The sequence below is a fragment of the Mus musculus genome, chromosome 10 (assembly GCF_000001635.26).
Source record: "Mus musculus strain C57BL/6J chromosome 10, GRCm38.p6 C57BL/6J".
NCBI classification, from domain to species: Eukaryota; Metazoa; Chordata; class Mammalia; order Rodentia; family Muridae; genus Mus; species Mus musculus.
In genome coordinates this window covers 56216307-56234454 of record NC_000076.6, presented here as the reverse complement: position 1 = coordinate 56234454, position 18148 = coordinate 56216307, and the positions used below count along the sequence as shown (strand labels likewise).

Sequence of the window (18148 nt, the reverse complement as noted above, 5' to 3'; positions counted from 1 at the left end):
AAATTTCAAGACTTACTTAGAGTTCTTGAACGCTTCAACTTTCCCTCTAGCCCACGTACCAGAGGTAAGGGGAAAGAAAGGTTAATTATTTGGACTGTGCAAACACAGGTTCATACCAATTCCAAGATTATTCTGTGGCTATACAGCCATGTATTGTGATGATTCAGGTCACAGCGGTGTCTATTAGAAATTCGTATTCAAACGGATGCGTCCATAAATCTAACAATTCATTCCAAAGGGATAGGAACTAACATTCCACACAACAGTTGCCCTCACAAGACTCTTTGTTCCAGCACACTAGGAAATTTAGGAAGTTCTGTAAATCCTGAGAATTTGACTACAGCCATGTGATCACGGGTCAGCTAGGCAGAGCATGTTCTCCAGCAAAGTTGAGTGCGCTCCCTTCAGCATCTCAGGCACAGGCAGTCAGCAGAACCAGATTGCCCTGGCCATCCTGTTGTTTTCCAACCTTCTCCTCTTCAATCCTGCTCCTGGGGGGCAGTGGCCAATCCTAGGTCAGCACAGCATCTCCAGGTCAGCAACTTCCCCCGTCTCCCAACCAGCCTGAGTCAGCTCCCTCCGTGCCCGACCTGCCACCCTGCACAGTCCCTCTGGATCTGCAGGACGGCTGCTCCCTGCACCAACCTCCATGTCAGAGATCCAAGCCCAGTTCTGAGCAGGACAGTCCCCTAACTTTGGGGGAAAAGTGAGGTTTAAGAATGAACCCAGAAGTTTATTTGTGACTATTGTGAAGGGTGTTGTCTCCCTAATTTCTTTCTCAGCCTGTTTATCCTTTGTGTAGAGAAAGGCCACTGATTTCTTTGAATTAATTTTATATCCACCTACTTCACTGAAGCTGTTTATCAGGTTTAGGAGTTCTCTGGTGAAAATTTTAAGACCACACACACACACACATATGTATGTATATATATTATCATATCATCTGCAAGTAGTAGTATTTTGACTTCTACCTTTCGAATTTGTATCCCCTTGACCTCTTTTTGTTGTTTAATTGCTCTGGCTAGGACTTCAAGTCCTATATTGAATAGGGACGGAGAAAGTGGGCAGCCTTGTCTAGTCCCTGATATTAGTGGGATTGCTTCCAGCTTCTCTCCATTTAGTTTGATGTTGGCTACTGGTTTGCTGTATATTTCTTTCATTATGTTTAGGTATGGGCCTTGATTTCTTGATCTTTCCAAGGCTTTTATCATGAATGGGTGTTGGATTTTGTGAAATGTTTTCTCAGCATCTAAGGAGATGATCATGTGGTTTTTTTTTTGTTTTGTTTTTGTTTTTGTCTTTGAGTTTGCTTATATAGTGGATTACGTTGACGGATTTCCATATATTAAACCATCCCTACATTCCTGGGATGAAGCCTACTTGATCACGATGAATGACTGTTTTGATGTGTTCTTGAATTCAGTTAGCGAGAATTTTGTTGAGTATTTTTGCATAGATATTCATAAGGGAAACTGGTTTGAAGTTTCTATCTTTGTTGAGTCTTAATGTGGTGTAGGTGTCAGAGTACATGTCTTCATAGAATGAATGGGTAGAGTACTTTCTGTTTATATTTTTTGAATAGTTTGAGGAGAATTGGAATTAGGTCTTCTTTGAAGGTCTAATAGAACTCTGCACTAAACTCATCTGGTCCTGGGCTTTCTTTGGTTGGTCGACTATTGATGACTGCTTCTATTTCTTTAGGGGATATGGGACTGTTTAGGTCATTAATATGATTCTGATTTAACTTTGGTACCTAGTATCTGTATAGAAATTTGTCCATTTAATCCAGGTTTTCCAGTTTTGTTGAGTATAGCCTTTTGTAGTAGGATCTGATGATGTTTTGGATTTCCTCAGGTTCTGTTGTTATGTCTCCCTTTTCATTTCTGATTTTGTTAATTAGGATACTGTCCCAGTGCCCTCAGGTTAATCTGGTAAGTTTATCTATCTTGTTGATTTTTTTCAAAGAACCAGCTCCTGGCTTGGTTGATTCTTTGAATAGTCTTTTTTCCCCCCCCCCCCCACTTCCTTGATTTCAGCCCTGAGTTTGATTATTTCCTGCCCTCTACTCCTCTTGGGTGAATTTGCTTCCTTTAGTTCTATGGCTTCTAGGTGTGCTGTCAGGCTGCTAGTATATGCTCTCTCTAGTTTCTTTTTGGAGGCACTTAGAGCTATGAGTTTTACTCTTAGCACTGCTTTCATTGTATCCCATATGTTGTGGCTCCATTTTCTTTAAACTCTTAAAAGTCTTTAATTTCTTTCTCTCTTTTCTTTCTTTTCTCTCTTTCTTTCTTTCTTTCTTTCCTTCCCTTCCTTCCTTCCTTCCTTCCTTCCTTCCTTCCTTCCTTCCTTCCTTCCTTCCTTCCTTCCTTCCTTCCCTTCCCTTCCCTCCCTCCCTCCCTCCCTCCCTCCCTCCCTCCCTCCCTCCCTCCCTCCCTCCCTCCCTTCCTTCCTTCCTTCCTTCCTTCCTTCCTTCCTTCCTTCCTTCCTTCCTTCCCAAGGTATCTTTGAGTAGAGTGTTGTTCAGCTTCCATGTGAATGTTGGTTTTGTATTATTTATGTTGTTATTGAAGATCAAACTTAGTCCGTGGTGATCTGATTTGATGGATGGGATAATTTCAATATTTTTGTATCTGTTGAGATCTGTTTTGTGACCAATTAAGGTGGCATGAGGTGCAGAGAAGAAGGTATATCCTTTTGTTTTAGGATAAAATGTTCTATAGATATCTGTTAAATCCATTTGTTTTATAACTTCTGTTAGTTTCAATTTGTCTCTGTTAAGTTTCTGTTTGTAGGACCTGTCCATTGATGAGAGTGGGTTGTTGAAGTCTCCCAGTAATATTCTGTGAGGTGCAATGTGTTCTTTGAGATTTACTAAAGTTTCTTTAATAAATGTGGCTGCCCTTGTATTTGGAGCATAGATATTCAGAATTGAGAGTTCATCTTGGTAGATTTTACCTTTGATTAGTATGAAGTGCCCCTCTTTGTCTTTTTTGATAGCTTTGGGTTGGAAGTCAATTTTATTTGATATTAGAATGGCTATTCCAGCTTGTTTCTTCGGACTGTTTGCTTGGAAAATTGTTTTCCAGTCTTTTATCCTGAGGTAGTGTCTGTCTTTTTCCTTGAGGAGGGTTTCCTGTAAGCAGCAAAATGTTTGGTTCTGTTTATGTAGCCAGTCTGTTTAGTCTATGTCTTTTATTTGGGAATTGAGTCCATTGATATTAAGAGATATTAAGGAAAAGTAACTGTTGCTTTCTGTTATTTTTGTTGTTAGAGTTGGGATTCTGTTCTTGTGTATGTCTTCTTTTAGGTTTGTTGAAGGATTACGTTCTCTTTCTAGGGAGTAGTTTCTCTCCTTGCGCTGGTATTTTCCCTTTATTATCCTTTGAAGGGCTGGGTTTGTGGAAAGATATTGTGTGAATTTGGTTTTGTCATGGAATACTTTGGTTTCTCCATCTATGGTAATTGAAAGTTTTGTTGGGTATAGTAGCCTGGGCTCTCATTTTTGTTCTTTTAGGGTCTGTATCACATCTGTCCAGGATCTTTTGGCTTTCATAGTCTCTGGTGAGAAGTCTGCTGTAATTCTAATATTTCTGCCTTTATATGTTACTTGACCCTTTTCCCTTACTGTTTTTTAATATTCTATCTTTATTTAGTTCATTTGTTGTTCTGATTATTATGTGTCAGGAGGAATTTCTTTTCTGGTCTAGTCTATTTAGAGTTCTGTAGGTTTCTTGTATGTTCATGGGAAACTCTTTCGGTTAAGGAAGTTTCTTTTTTATAATTTTGTTGAAGATATATACTGGCCCTTTAAGTTGATATATTCACAACTGGTTAATGTAGAGTCCTTGGTCTTAAATAGGACTTCTCTATGGTTTCCTGCTCAATGGCTCAGGGAATAACTTAGAAAATGGTGGCATAACAGCTGGAAGTTGGAGATTTCTTCAAGGCAGTGTCTTCTGGACACAGGATACTCACTGTTCTCAGGAGCTCACTGAAGCTGTTATTTGCATACAATCTGCTCAATATTTGACTTGTCTGATTTTGTCCTGCATGGGGCAGTTCATTAGGACCTATCCTTTACTGAGGGTTTATGAGTTGTAAATGGATGCTGAAGGGGGTGGTGTAATGGCTTCAATGGTGAAGCCATTAATACATTACCTATATTTCAGCAAACAATTCCTCTCCAAAGATCCTAATGCAAGCAACTGTGTGGATCAATAGGAAATTAAAAGACACCAAAACAGGAGGAAGTTTGCTGGCAGAAGGGTTTCTCCTTACCAAAGTATGACAAAGGGTATAGATAAGAAAAGGGAGATGCAACTCAGTATACACATGTATGAAATTGTCAAATATTAATTAAAAATACAAATTTTAATTTTATACTGAAAAGCAAACAATGACCTTATATTCTGAATAAATATATGGTGCAATTTCTGGAGAGAAATATTTGTTTTCCTAGAAAATTACTGAATCTGGCTAAACTGAGAAGTATATCTGATGAGGATAGAATATACAGCTGGATTTGGGAAGTTTATTGACGTCAAACCATTCATCAGTTGTTTGGCATCAGTAACTATTGGCATCTGAATATTGTGCATTTGTAAGCTCCCATACTATATATGTTGTTTCTTTTTAAACTTCTTACTGATTTATAAAAAAAAATCTTATGTTTCCACAAGTAACACCACCTTTTTTTTCTTTTAAAGAAATGCATTTTTGGATTTGTTTTTGAATTTCATATTTGTACAATGTATTAGATCATACTCACATGTACTCTTCCACTTCCACACTCCCTTCTTTTTAAAACGTTGATCTTAAAAATTATTTTATGTGTATAGTGTTTGCATGCCCGTATGTCTGTGAACCACAGATGAGTAGTGCCACAGAGGTCAGAAGAGGGCATCAGATCTCATGGAACTGGACTTACAGAAGGTTGTGAGTCACCATGTTGGTGCTGGAAATTGAACCTGGGTCCTCAGAAAAAGCAGCCAGTGCTCTTAACTACCAATCCAAACTCCCTAAACAAAACACAGAACTGACTTTTGCTGCCTATATCCTTTTGGATGTTGGGCCATCCTCTGGAGCATGGCCACATCCTTAGAGACCAATGACTCTTTAGATCCCAGAAGGCAGTTATCCATAGCTCTTTTTGCTAGGGATGAGTGTTCAAGGGCTACTTCCAGTCTGTCATGTGGCATTTCCTTAGTAAAATACATAACTACCCTGTAATGAATTGTTAAGTTTCTTTTCTGTTACAGCGTGCTATCCTCATTGGCAGGCAACAGTTGTTACGGTTGCTGTATGAACCTGGTTTTTCCACATTTCAATACCACCCAATCCCCAGTTGATATTTCAGTTTGGCTTCCTTTGCCCTGCTTTTACTAAAGGCCTCTTCTCTTTCGTCCCCTTCCTACTTCCTGCAGATCAAGGTCAGGATCAGTTCCACTCTCCTCCGGGATTAACCCCTCCCCTGGGCGCGTCAGCGAGCTGACGTCAGGCGCAGCCGAGGCGTTTCCCGTTAGGCCCTCCCAGCAGATCCTGAGGTGTTTGTTGTTCCGGTCGGGGGAGGCTTGAGCTCTGCCGGTACCAAGGAACGTCAATCATCCAACGTTAGCCTCAGCAAGTTCTCGGTGGTCTCTAAACCTACAGCCCAGTCTTCCAGCACATCGCCACTCAACCGCGGCCCCGCCCTTGGACTCGCGCTGTGGTTTCCTAGGGAACGACGCTGAGCGTCGGCGGCGATTGGGCTGGGTCGCGCGTGCGCAGTGCGCTTTGTTGGTGGCGACCCCGCGGTGGTTGCGGAGATTTGACTGCTGCAAGGCATGGCCCATTTCTCCAGCGAGGATGAGGTGATGCTGCAGGCGATGCTCCGGCAGCTGTTCCAGAGCGTGAAGGAGAAAATCACCGGAGCTCCCTCCTTGGAGTGCGCAGAGGAGATCCTCTTGCGGCTGGAGGAGACTGACGAAAATTTTCACAAGTAAAATCGAGTTTATAAGTTTTTAAGCAAACAAACCATTGGTCCAGGAAAGCTGAAAATGATTTGGATAGAGATTTATTTGGTATTTTTTTGCTAAAATAGCTGATTGTTGCTTCAGTTTTTTTTCTCTCAATTGTCCCTGTGCTGAATTTATCCTCTTTTTCCAAAGTGATTTTTGTAGAGCCTCATCTGCCTCTGTGTTCTCTTCTGTCACAGCAGCTTAAGAACATCAATTGTAAATTATTCTGTTCTTTAAAGAACAATCTTAACATTTAAGGGAATTCCTTTCACATTATCTAAAAGTAGTGACCCCCACCTCCTACCCCTCCCCGCCCCCAGGTCCTTATTTGTGGTTTTGTTGGTCTGTTACTTTCACTGCCTGTTGTAAGAAGCCACTCAACACTGGAAGGGCCTCCCACACTGAGGCAGGTCTGGGTGCCTGTGTAGGGGTAGGGCGCCTATACAAATGTCCTAGACCTACTGAAAGGGAGCAGGTTGTCCAGCTTTGAGGAGCATGGAGAGAGGAAGTGTTCGGTGCAAACTGAAGGACCTTTTTATAATCAAACTGCTCCTTAAACTTAAAGATCCTTAGGGCTCAACGCGTTTCTTTGGAGTTTGTTCATGTAGTGAATTAGGCCTCTCAGCTTCAAGGTCTTCCTCCAGGCGCACGCACGATTAGTTGTAGCCTTTTACAATCCAGTGTTTGTCTCTCACAGATACTTTTCCTGTGATGTTGCTTTTGACTTGGTCATTCAGGTGCTGGGAATGGAACCCAAGCCTCATGCCTGATAGGAGGCAGTTTCTGTTGCTTTTTATTGACTTTTGGATATCTCGAAGTTCAGTTTCTAGAAATGGGCATTAAGGGACCCTTCAGTCCTTTAATGTTCTCTGTAAAAGGTTATGTTTTACTTGCCGTTTTATGGTGGTGTTCTTTATAATTTGCTCAGATTCTCAAGGGAATTTAAAAAGATGTGCAAAGAGTCACTGTAGGGTTTCTAATTTAATAAGTCAGGATTTTTGAGACCTGCATGCTATGTTGCCCGGCAAGCCCAGGATAACCTGGAAATGACTATTGAACTTAAGTATCCCAAGTGGTGGGAGCATGTATCACCATGGCCCAGCTTGATTTTTTAAATTTATGATTATGCTTATGGTTTCCGTTGTTTTTGCTTATTCCCATATAAAATTGATGCTGATAAGAATGATCGGATGATACTCTTTTATTTAGACATATTTGTGTCAGTTTTGTTGTTGTTTTGTTTTCTTTTGGTTATAGGTTCATTATTTTAAAAGCACAATATAGACAATTTGGCACCTTCTCAAACAAAAGTGGATTTATTACATATCCATTTGTTTGTTTTTAATGACAGAATCTCACTATGTAGCTTTGATTGGCCTGAAACTTACTATGTAGACAAGGCTGGCCTCAAACTCCCAGAAGCATTTTGAAGTTAAAGATTATGTCCATTCTTTACTAAGACCCTGGTACAAATCAGTAGATTCTTCTTGAAACAAATGAAAATATTAAAAACATTAGTGTCTCTTTGGCAAGACTGTCACCAATGTCCATGGCATCCCCATATGTAAGTAACCCCATTGTTAGGCTGCTAGATGTTTATCACCAGGTCATATCTCACGGTTTATGCAGATGGACTCCTTTTCTGTGCATCCTTATCATTTACTTCCAACATAGGAAGTGTGCCATATTAGTTGTAAAAATAGTATGTTCTGTCATTTTTCCTTTGTATTTCATTCAGCAATATGACAGTCTTCTTTAATCCACTGATTTAAATCTCAGAAGCAAGAGAATGAAAAAAAAAGACACATTACTGAGGAGTTCACAAAACACACAACTATTGGGAGTTTGGCTGAACAGCGCCTTAGCATGGGTTGGTGCAGATGGGTGGTCTCTACTCAGCTCCAACACTTGCAACATTCCCACCTGTCTCAGAGGTCAGCTCCAACTCCTTCGTTAGCTGTCCCTTCCTCCCCAGAAATAATCACTATCTGTTTCTAGCTACTATTGCTTAATGGTACTTGATCTTGATTATAGGTTCATATAGTATATAATATATACTACTACTGACTTGTGCATCGTTATTTTGTATCCTAGTCCATCTGATAGCAATGTCCATCCATAAATTCCAAGACACACAGTGGTCGCTTTTAGAAGCCCACCACTCTGTATTGTTTTTCTTGCTTTCACTAAAACAATAAATTATGTGCTGGGACAGGTGCATAACACTCCACCTGGCACATCGTGCTTTAAAAATAGTAACTCAGGAGCTTTAGTATTATATTTTGGGATTTTTTCAATTTTATTTAGATTATGAAACTAATGTACATAAAGATTTCCCTTAGTATTCTCTTACCTTAATATTTATAAAATCTGCAATTACATCTGCCTTTTATCATTCCCTTTATCAAAAGCTTATATGGATACTGAGTTTATGGGATATTAGCAATTTTATAAGTAGACGCTATTGGAGACAATTGAGTCAGTGAGTTTCAGGTATAATGAGCCAAAGTGGGAGAAAGTGTGATCATTGGGGAGAAATAAGTTAGACAGTTCCATTGCAGAGAAGATTTGTCGTGTGGAGATACTAGCCTGTCCCATCCTCCAACAGTCTCTGTTGTTTTTCTCTCTAAGCTGCAGATCCACATTCTGTCCCTTCCTTTAAGACGGCAGGAAGTACTTGAGACCTCGAAGGGGAGAGGGAGAGAGTACATGTTTTCTCTGTGTCTGTGTCTGTCTCTCTGTCTGTCTGTCTGTCTGTCTGTCTCTCTCTCTCTCTCTCACACACACACACACACACACACACACAGCATTATGAAATATAGTTTCTGGTTTTCTGTAGTTTTGTATCAGTTTTCCAAGAAAGTCACAAGTTCATCCTTGAAATACAATCACTAAGTTCTCTTGGGAGATGTAGGTAATAACCCTGGAGACGGGACAGTGGAAATGTACTCACCTTTACCCAGGTTAGCACTGTTTTCCTATGCCAAGGAAAGGGTTTCATTAGTGGAGGAAGCAAGGAGGCTTATGGCTGTGGATTTTGAGCTGCTTCAGAGATGTGGTGGCTTCCAGGTGTCTTTCCTTATAAGCAAAAAACTTGCAAGATCCAGATGTGAATCTTTGAGGACATTTTAAAATTCCTTCTATCCTTTTTGTTTTTAGCACTGGCTCTGAGGAGCTGCAGGAGAATATATTATAAGGTTGTTTTCTGGTGTCACTGAAAGGAAGTTTAAACTTTTTCAATTTATTTTTTAAAGTAACAATATGTGTGTACAAGATGTGCATGTGTTTGTGTGTGTGATATTTTGCAAGAAAAATATCTATAATACCTATGCAGTAAATTGTTCCTATATTAGAAGTCTCACTTTAATCCACTCTTATGACTGCACTGTATCATGGTTAGTGGCTTAGGTCTTTTACTTAAGTAGGAAGATTGGTCAGTCTATGGTATGCATCTGTAATCTAGGACTTAGGATGCTGATGCAGGAGGATTTTGAGTTTGAGTCCAGCATGAGCTACATAGAGAAACCCTGCTCCTATGCCTTAACTCTCTAAGTAAATAACAGCAAAGAGTTATGGGCTGGAGGTGTTCTTGCCAATATTTGTTATTTATTTTCTTAATGACAAGGCAAAGCCACCATAATATGTTACAGGCCTTTGTGTGCTAGATTTCCTGGATCTGATTAATAACTGAGAGTGCGATATTTACTACATTTTATTTCTATGTTTGTTTCAGCTATGAATTTGTGAAATACCTCAGACAGCACATATGTAACATGTTGGGGTCTATGATTGAAGAAGAAATGGAAAAATGCACATCTGATCAGAATCAGGGGGAGGATTCTGGCTATGACACGGTTGTTCAGCATGTTACCAAAAGAACGCAGGAATCTAAAGAGTGAGTATGATCATAACAGTTCTGTACGTCTTCCCCCTTCCATGAGCTCCTCTAGCTTCCTACCTGTGCAGATACTCCAAATCAAAATCATAGATCTAAAAATTAAGATCTAGGCCAGGCAGTGGTGGCACTTGGCAGGTAGAGACAGACGAGACAAATCTCTGAGTTCAAGGCCAGCCTGGTCTCCAGAGCTGGTTGCAGGACAGCCAGGGCTACACAGTGAAATCCTGTCTGGGAAAAAAAATTAAAATCTAGAATTCACATATTAGTGGGGACACGTGATATCTTTCTTGGTGGGTCTAAGTTGCATCGCTTAATATAATATTTTTCTGTTCCATTTTCCAGCAAATTTTATTTTTCTCTATAGATGGATAAAATTCCATTGTATGTAAATGACAGAATCTCATTATCCATCAGTTGGTAGACATCAAGGCTAGTACCGTTTCTTAGCTATTGTGAACAGAGCAGCAGTAACTATGGATGTGCAAATACCTCTGTAACAGAATATAATCTCTTGGGTATATGGCTGGAGCATAGGGTGGTTTTATTTTTAGCTTTCTAAGAATTTTCTACACTGATTTGCATAGTGGCTACATCATTTACACTCCTGACTATGGAGGGTAAAGGCTCCTCTTCCCCCAAAGCCTCTCCAGCCTTTGTTATCATTTCATCTTTTGGTGATAGCCATTCTGATAGGTGAGAGGGAATTCTCAAATTTCAATGTAGCATTTCGTCACATTTCACTGGATGCTAACAGTGCGGAACACTGGAAAGTGTTTGTTAGATATCTGTATTTTTTTTCTTTTAAGAACTCTCTCTCTGGGGCTGGTGAGATGGCTCAGTGGGTTAGAGCACCCGACTGCTCTTCCGAAGGTGCAGAGTTCAAATCCCAGCAACCACATGGTGGCTCACAACCATCCGTAACAAGATCTGACCCCCTCTTCTGGAGTGTCTGAAGACAGCTACAATGTACTTACATATAATAAATAAATAAATAAATCTTTAAAAAAAAAAAAAAAAAAAAAAAAAAAAAAAGAACTCTCTGGCAAAAAAAGAGAACTCTCTGGGTTCATGGCTCTTATTTATTTATTTATTTATTGGGCTCAGTTGTTTGTTTTGATGTTTAGTTTTTTTTTTTTTTTTGGATTCTTTATTCTAATACTAATCCTCTGTAAGATATATAGCTTTGACTGTTTCTTATACTATACATTTAATGAAATCTCACATATATATTGGTCTTATTTTCTGAGTGATTTGGAGGCCTCTTCAGAATCTCCTTCACTCTGTGAAGGACGCTCCCTTTATGTCCTCTGGAAGTTTCAGAGAATCAGGTTTTATGTTGAGGGCCTTGATCCATTTGGAGTTGACTTGTTGTTGTTGTTGTTGTTTTGAGCCAACAATCTGTGTGTCCCTGCCTGTTTTGGAACTCATTTTGTAGACTAGGCTGCCCTTGAACTCAGAGATCTTCTAAATGTAGAAATGTAGTGTCCCCAGCCCCCTTTGAAGACACTTGCTGTTGCTATTGAGAAGTCCTGTCCATGCTGAGAGTGAGATGTTGAAGTCACCTGTTACTGTTGTGCAGGCTTAGTCTGTGACATTTAAGAGGTTTTATGTCATGAAACTAACTGAGTGCATCTTGGTTCTGGGAATGGATGTTTAAAATTATAGTGGCCTCTAGTAGATTGTTCCCTTATGAGTCTGAAGTGATGTTAGGTATCTTTCCATTAGTTTTGGTCTGATACCTGCTTACATTTAGAGCTGTGACATCTGCTTGTGTCCTTGGTCCATTTGCTTGGTGCACTTTTCTCCCTTCTTTCACCCAAGCTGATTGTCTGTCTATGTGGTGAGATGTGTTTCTCGGAGGCAGCAAGTGCATGCTTGTGAGTTTTGATTCATTCTACTGATTTGGATTTTTGACTGGGAAATTTAGATGAATAATACTTAGAGTTATTATTGAAAGTGTGTATTGATTTCTGCCTTTTGTAGTGTTGGTTTTTATCACCTCTTCCTCTAGTTGAATAACTATAGTTAAATAACTTTTATCAACTATTAGTCTAATGTTTATACTATTACTTAGTGAATTTTTTTTTTCTTTTCTTTAATTAGACAGGTTCTTTTATATATTTTCTGGAGAAATATCTTAGTGGTCATAATTTCCTTAGCCTATTTTTATGATGGAAAAATTTTTTTCTGTCAGTTATGACAAGTAGCTTTGTTGGATATAGTATTTTGTGTTGGCAGTTATCTTTGAGAACTCAAAGTACATCTATCCAGGCCCGTCTGGAATTAACATTTTAATTGAGCAATCTGCTGCTGTTCTGATGGGATTGTCTTTGTGATTTGGTGTTTTTCTCTTGTCACTTTCTATATACTTTTGTAAGGGTCCAAAAATTGCTGAAGGAAGATCCAAGCCTTAGATAGTATGCAAAGAAAAAGAGCTTTTATTATGCAGAAATAACCTGCATGTTGTGGTCAACCATTCTCCAAAATGACACTGCACCCCAGCCCCGCCCAACCAAGGCCTGCAGGCCTTCATATATCGAACCAGGGGAAATTTCCAGAAGGATTAAGTAATCTCTACTGTGCTTGGTAGGGGCCAACGTGGTGACATTAGTATAACTTTGATTGGCTACTATGTTAGTTCTATATTTAGAGAGGGGGTTAGGTAATCTAAAATTTCATGTGGGTGCTGGGGAGGTCACAGGGTTCTGCTTCTGATTGGCTTGTGCTGGGTGATCAGTGTTCTGCATTCTCATGTCATGAGTGTTTAGATGAGATAGGATTTCCCATCACAGATGGCCCATCCTGAGATAAGATATTTCCCATTTTTATGGTTATTCCCAGGCTGTTCTTTGGGAGGGGGGTCTTGTGATCTCGTTCTGGATTTTATGGTCTGTTCCTGGAGCTGGTGCCTTATGGCTTTCTTTTTAAATTCAGGCCTTGTCTTTAAATGGAGACAAATGAGCTCCTTAAATGGAGACAAATGGGGTTTACTCTCCTTTCATTTTCTTTGTTCTGTGTATTTAGTGTTTGAGCTATAATATGATGATGATGTTGTTGTCTTCTGGTCTTGTCTGTTTGGTATCCTGAGTGCCTCCTACATCTTTCTGGATTGGCATCTCCTTCAGTAATTCTGTGGAATTTTCTGTTGTAATTCTCTAAGAAACATTTCCTATGCAAGTAGAACTAGAGTCTTCTCATTTTATATCATTCGTCTTTAAGTGTGGTCTTTTCAGATTGTCGTGCCACTCTTGTGCTTCTCCCTGGACTCGTTGTTTCATCTTTTGCCTTGTTTGATGGCTGTCATTCCTCAACTCTGCATTCCAGCTCAACATTCTGTCCTGTCCTTGCTCTTTCCTATTCAGGACCTTTGCACAGAGATCTTTAATTGATTTACCAGACTTTCCATTTCTAGCATTTCCGATTTTATCTTTCTTCAGCATTTCTGTCTCTTTGCTGTATTCATCTTCCATAGCTTGCACTACCCTCTTAATTTCATTCAGTTGTTTGTATTCTCAATCACTAACTAATCTTCTTTGAACACACACACACACACACACACACACACACACACACACACACACTACACACACACACACACACACACACACACACACACACACACACACACACACTAGTTCCCTTGAGTTTCTTTGAGTGATTTCCTTTAACTCTCATTATATGCCATAGCTGTAGTCTAAGTGGGTTTTGGGATGGTCAGGTTGTTATGTTTCGTGTTTTTTATATTTCTGTGTGTGGTTTGTTTTTTGCATCAGATACACACACACACACACACACACACACACACACGTAAAAAATTTAAAACTTTTTTTTTATTTGAAGTTGACTTTTACGTGCAGGAATTGAGTGTTTTATTCAGAAAAGAGTCCTCAGCCCAAGAGCTCCTTATGTTTGATCAAATCTCTATGTTTCTTTTTTTCCTATTTTTGAATACAACAATAACTTCAGTAGCAACGATGGCCGCTTTAATGTGCTGGACAATTAAACTAGGCTCCCCCTTTTCTTCACTACCACTTTGGGATAAACACCCAAGGACAGTGCAGAAAGATTTTAGTTAATAAGATTAGGGTTGGCAGGGAAGTAGGGTAGATCAGCATAAGGATTAAGTATTGGGTTGACTTTGAAAAGAAAAACAGTAAGGTGGTTGAAGTAGCTAGGAAGGGGAAGTTGGGATACCAGTGGGGTCCATAGACTTCAGACTGTTAATGTTGTGGGAGGTTAAGATGAAGTACAGAGTAGGGAGTACAATGGAAGAAAGGAGGGAGGAATATGTGTGGGAATGCTGGAGATATATCTGGAGGGTAAAATGGGCGGAGAAGCATAAAACAGGATTCCCCAAACATAGCTGTACAACATATAAGCAAAAGCAAAACCCTCATGAGGCATATAGAAAAGTCAGTTAACTAACACACCATCGGAAATGATGCACCTGCAATGAGTTGAAGGGTGAGGTTCTCAGATCCCTCTGTTTTCACATGGTGTTATGTTGGGGGATGGGGAGTTGGAGCCCTTGGTTTCTACAGCCTCAGTGTTCTGGGGTTTCAGGCACGTAGGGAAGGTTCTAAGTCCTTTCTGGTAGTTCCCTTGGATCCCAAATAACACTTGTGCAGGCCAGGTATGTTAGGAGCACTCTACCCTCCAGATCTGCTCCACAATAATACTTCAATAGGATTTCTTGACAGTGCCCCTAAGCCATGCCCCTCACATGCAGTGGTTCTTAACCTGTGTGTCACTACCCCTTTGGTTGTTGAACAAGCCTTTTTACAGGGGACATACATCAGATATCCTACATATCAGATATTCACATTACAATTCATAACAGCAGCAAAATTGCAGTAATGAAGTAGCAACAGAAATAATTTTATGTTGGGGGTGATCACCACAATACATGGCGTTATATTAAAGTGTTGCAGCATTAGGAAGGTTAAGAACCACTGCTAGAGAGCAAACACAGACTCTGTGTAGCCCACAGGGTTGGCCATGAGCTCCCTGTACATGCTCCTAAGCTGTTTGCCACCTTGTTTTCTATACTTCTCCCACTATGCTGGTCTATGCTGGTCTTGATCCTTATTAAATGGTTCAGTAGGTGCATCTCTCAGGAATGTCTTCAGTTCGTCTTGCTGGGTAAAGTGTCCTTTGTCTAGACCACATGACTTAATATTCAGTTTGGGGTACCTTAGTTCACTGTTGTCTTTGCAAGACCTGTTCTCAGTTCTGCTTAAACCAATAACCTTTCCTTGTTCTAGTTCTTTCCTTATTTTGCTTCCTCCAGTTTGAGCTCTTTTGCCACTACTGAAGGATAAAATTTATGTCTGTCATCTGCATATTTCAGTGGCTCCTTACTAGGATGGGTGTTCTACAAAGCCAAACTTTTATCTGATTTTTTTTTGTTTTCTATTCCTGTATCTTAATGCCTAGAGAAAGTGTCTTGTATATTTTAGATACTTATTAATTAAATTAAAGTATTTTATTTGCCACTATAAATAGTTTTATGTTACAAATTATAATACTTTCAATGTTTATTCTCTAGCAGTGTTAGAAGCTTGGTCATCATTGTGGCAGAATTAGGAGGTGATAAAACCCTGAAGAGAGGTCATTGAAGACAGCCATCTCAGAGGGGATTAAGGCAGTTTTTGTATCCTACTTAGTTTTAGTAAGAGTGTGAACAAACATGCGTGCTTGCCACAGAGAAAGATAAAGAGGGATGCCCTCCTCCTATCTGCTGGCTTCTGGTCTTGTCATATTATCTATCTCTTTCTCAAACAGTCTTGATATTTTCGTGATGTTTGTCGTCAAGTCTTGACTAGAGCTGGGCAGAAACTGATATATAAGCTTGTGATCCCTTAATCTATGAGATATACCCCTTTCCTTTATTAATGTATCTGGGCTTCAGTTTAGTTTTAGCAAAGGAAAACACATCGATGCTGAATGTAAACTGTCTTTAGCAGTAGGACCACCCCCCACCTTATGTGTCAAGTACTCTCCATATATTGAATGGGCAACCACAATGTGGTATGCTGTAAAGATGAATAAGATGTTTTCTACCTTTTACTAATCCGCAGTATAAAGAGAAATTGAGCATACAATAATTTCAATTCAGTATGATAAGTGCTATGATCCATGCAAAATGCTGAATGGAAATATCAAGGAATAAAATGTATTAGGTAAACTATGTAATGAATAACTGTAACTGAGAAGCATCAAAACACAAGCCCCAAAGAAATTAATGTTTCCACAGGAGTACATGAATGACGGATTAGTGGGCAGATCTGTTCTGTGTCCTCATCCCAGCTGTCAGGTTCCTTTCATTGTGGTATTTCACTAATAAGCATTTTAGATGTTCTAACTGTACATTTTATCAACAGTATGAAAATAGCCTTAAGTAATATATAATAGAAGGAATCTGCATGTACTTCAGTAAAATTTATTTAATGGAAAGGCAGTTTAGCTCAATAAAGTAATGTCTTAGGTGCTTTTCTATTGCAGTGACAAATTCCACCAACTAGAGTTCAAGGACTGAAATATATGAGCCCCCAGGGGCTATTCTGATTTAAACCACCGAAGATAATAATCTGCCAACCCCAGTATCAGAGATACTGGAATTTGTACTTGAGTATTTATCATCTACTGTATTGTAAAGCATGAAGTCTAATTTACTTTTAAACTAACCTTTCAAAAGCTAGGCTGGACAGGAGTTCTTTTTCTTTTGTGACAACTACCATTCACTGTCGTTACCCACTGGGATGAAGTGGCAGTATATAGATATTAAGAGCGAGTTTAAATCATTAACATATAGAGCAAAACCTATAAAGTTGGAGTTTCTTATTTCTTATTTTAAAGAAAAATAAAGGAGTTCTGCTGATCTTTGGGCAGTATTTTAGTACCTGGTAGTCTGTATCTAGCAGCTTATTCCAAAAAGAATACTTACTAAAATTAGTCAGACAGTGGAAGCCCTTTCATGATAAGTGCAAGTTTTATATGATACTCTTAGGAAATTATTATTTAAAAATCTCTGGGTAAGCTATTTTATTTGTTCTACTTTAAATGTATAAAATTTAAAACAGTTACTACTTCTCCAAGCTTTAAAAGGACTAAATGAGTGTTTGTCTTATGCTTTATGAACTGTGGATGATAGATTTTAAGGTGTACAGAGTATTATTTTCTTAAAAGTAAATTTTTGTGGTCCTTGAGAAATTACTCAAAGGTCATGTGGCAGCAGTACGTTTTTATTGTAGTAATTTCAGCCATCTCCCTAATTAAACATTTTGATGTTTATTTCTCCAGTATTGGCACATACGAGAGCATCCTTCTAGGTATTTCGTGTTACTTAATGAGTTTGCAAGAACAGAGGCAGATTTCCATTGTTGATAAGTTTTCTTTTCTTGAAGCTTTTTATTTCCCCAGCCTTTATGTGAATGTTTCCTGAAGTGTTATAGGGAGGTCTGGGTGGTGTCTGTATCCTGTATCTGCTTCCATTTGTGTCCTAAAAGCTCCAGTAGCTGCTGCTGCGTTTCAGTTCATTTAACTCTCAATACTAATGATCAGCTATGTAAGTTTTTAACGATCACTGCTCTTATTTCCTCTTCTGACCATTTTATGTATGTTTTTGCAGAAGAATTCATAGTTCTGTTTTTAAAAAATCCTGTTAAAAGCATTTTATGTGCAAATGGAAATTTCAGATATTCTATGGATTTATTTATTTATTTATTTTTTATTAGATATTTTCTTTATATACATTTCAAATGCTATCCCGAAAGTTCCAGATGGCCTAGTTGGCCATCACTGAGAAGAGAGGCCCCTTGGTATTGCAAACTTTATATTCTATGGATTTAATAATCCTCATGTTTTACTTTCTAAACTTCTTCATTCAAGTACTAAATTGTGTGTCTTTCTGCCTCTTTCTCTTTTCTCCTTTCTTCTGCCATCTCTCCCTCTCTTCCCCCCCTTCCCTTCCCTCCCTTCTCTGCCCTTTCCTCCCTCCTTCTTTCTTTCTTTCTTTCTTTCTTTCTTTCTTTCTTTCTTTCTTTCTTTCTTTCTTTCTTTCTTCCTTCCTTCCTTCCTTCCTTCCTTCCTTCCTTCCTTCCTCTCTCTCTCTCTCTCTCTCTCCCTCCCTCCCTCCCTCCCTCCCTCCCTCCCTTCCTTTTTATTTTTCTTCCTTTTTTCCTTTTGAAGTAGGCTTGAACTAAATCTGCCTGTCTCCACTTGGAAAGCTGGGGTTAAAGGAACACCACAGCAC

General features: G+C 39.2%; 1 protein-coding gene across 3 annotated transcripts in view; it reads left to right on the top strand.

Moving 5' to 3' along the window:
• Positions 1-5486: 5486 nt before the first annotated feature.
• Positions 5487-18148, top strand: part of Tbc1d32 (TBC1 domain family, member 32) — a 214676-nt gene continuing 202014 nt past the window's right edge. Inside the window, exons 1-2 of one of the 3 annotated variants that reach the window (XM_011243191.3) lie at positions 5487-5977; positions 9730-9891. In XM_011243191.3, coding sequence (XP_011241493.1) covers positions 5823-5977; positions 9730-9891 — 317 coding nt within the window. In that variant the 5' untranslated portion in view covers positions 5487-5822. The remainder of the gene's footprint in view (positions 5978-9729; positions 9892-18148) is intronic. The other 2 variants (XM_011243192.3, NM_001033385.3) reach the window with 2 other exon arrangements.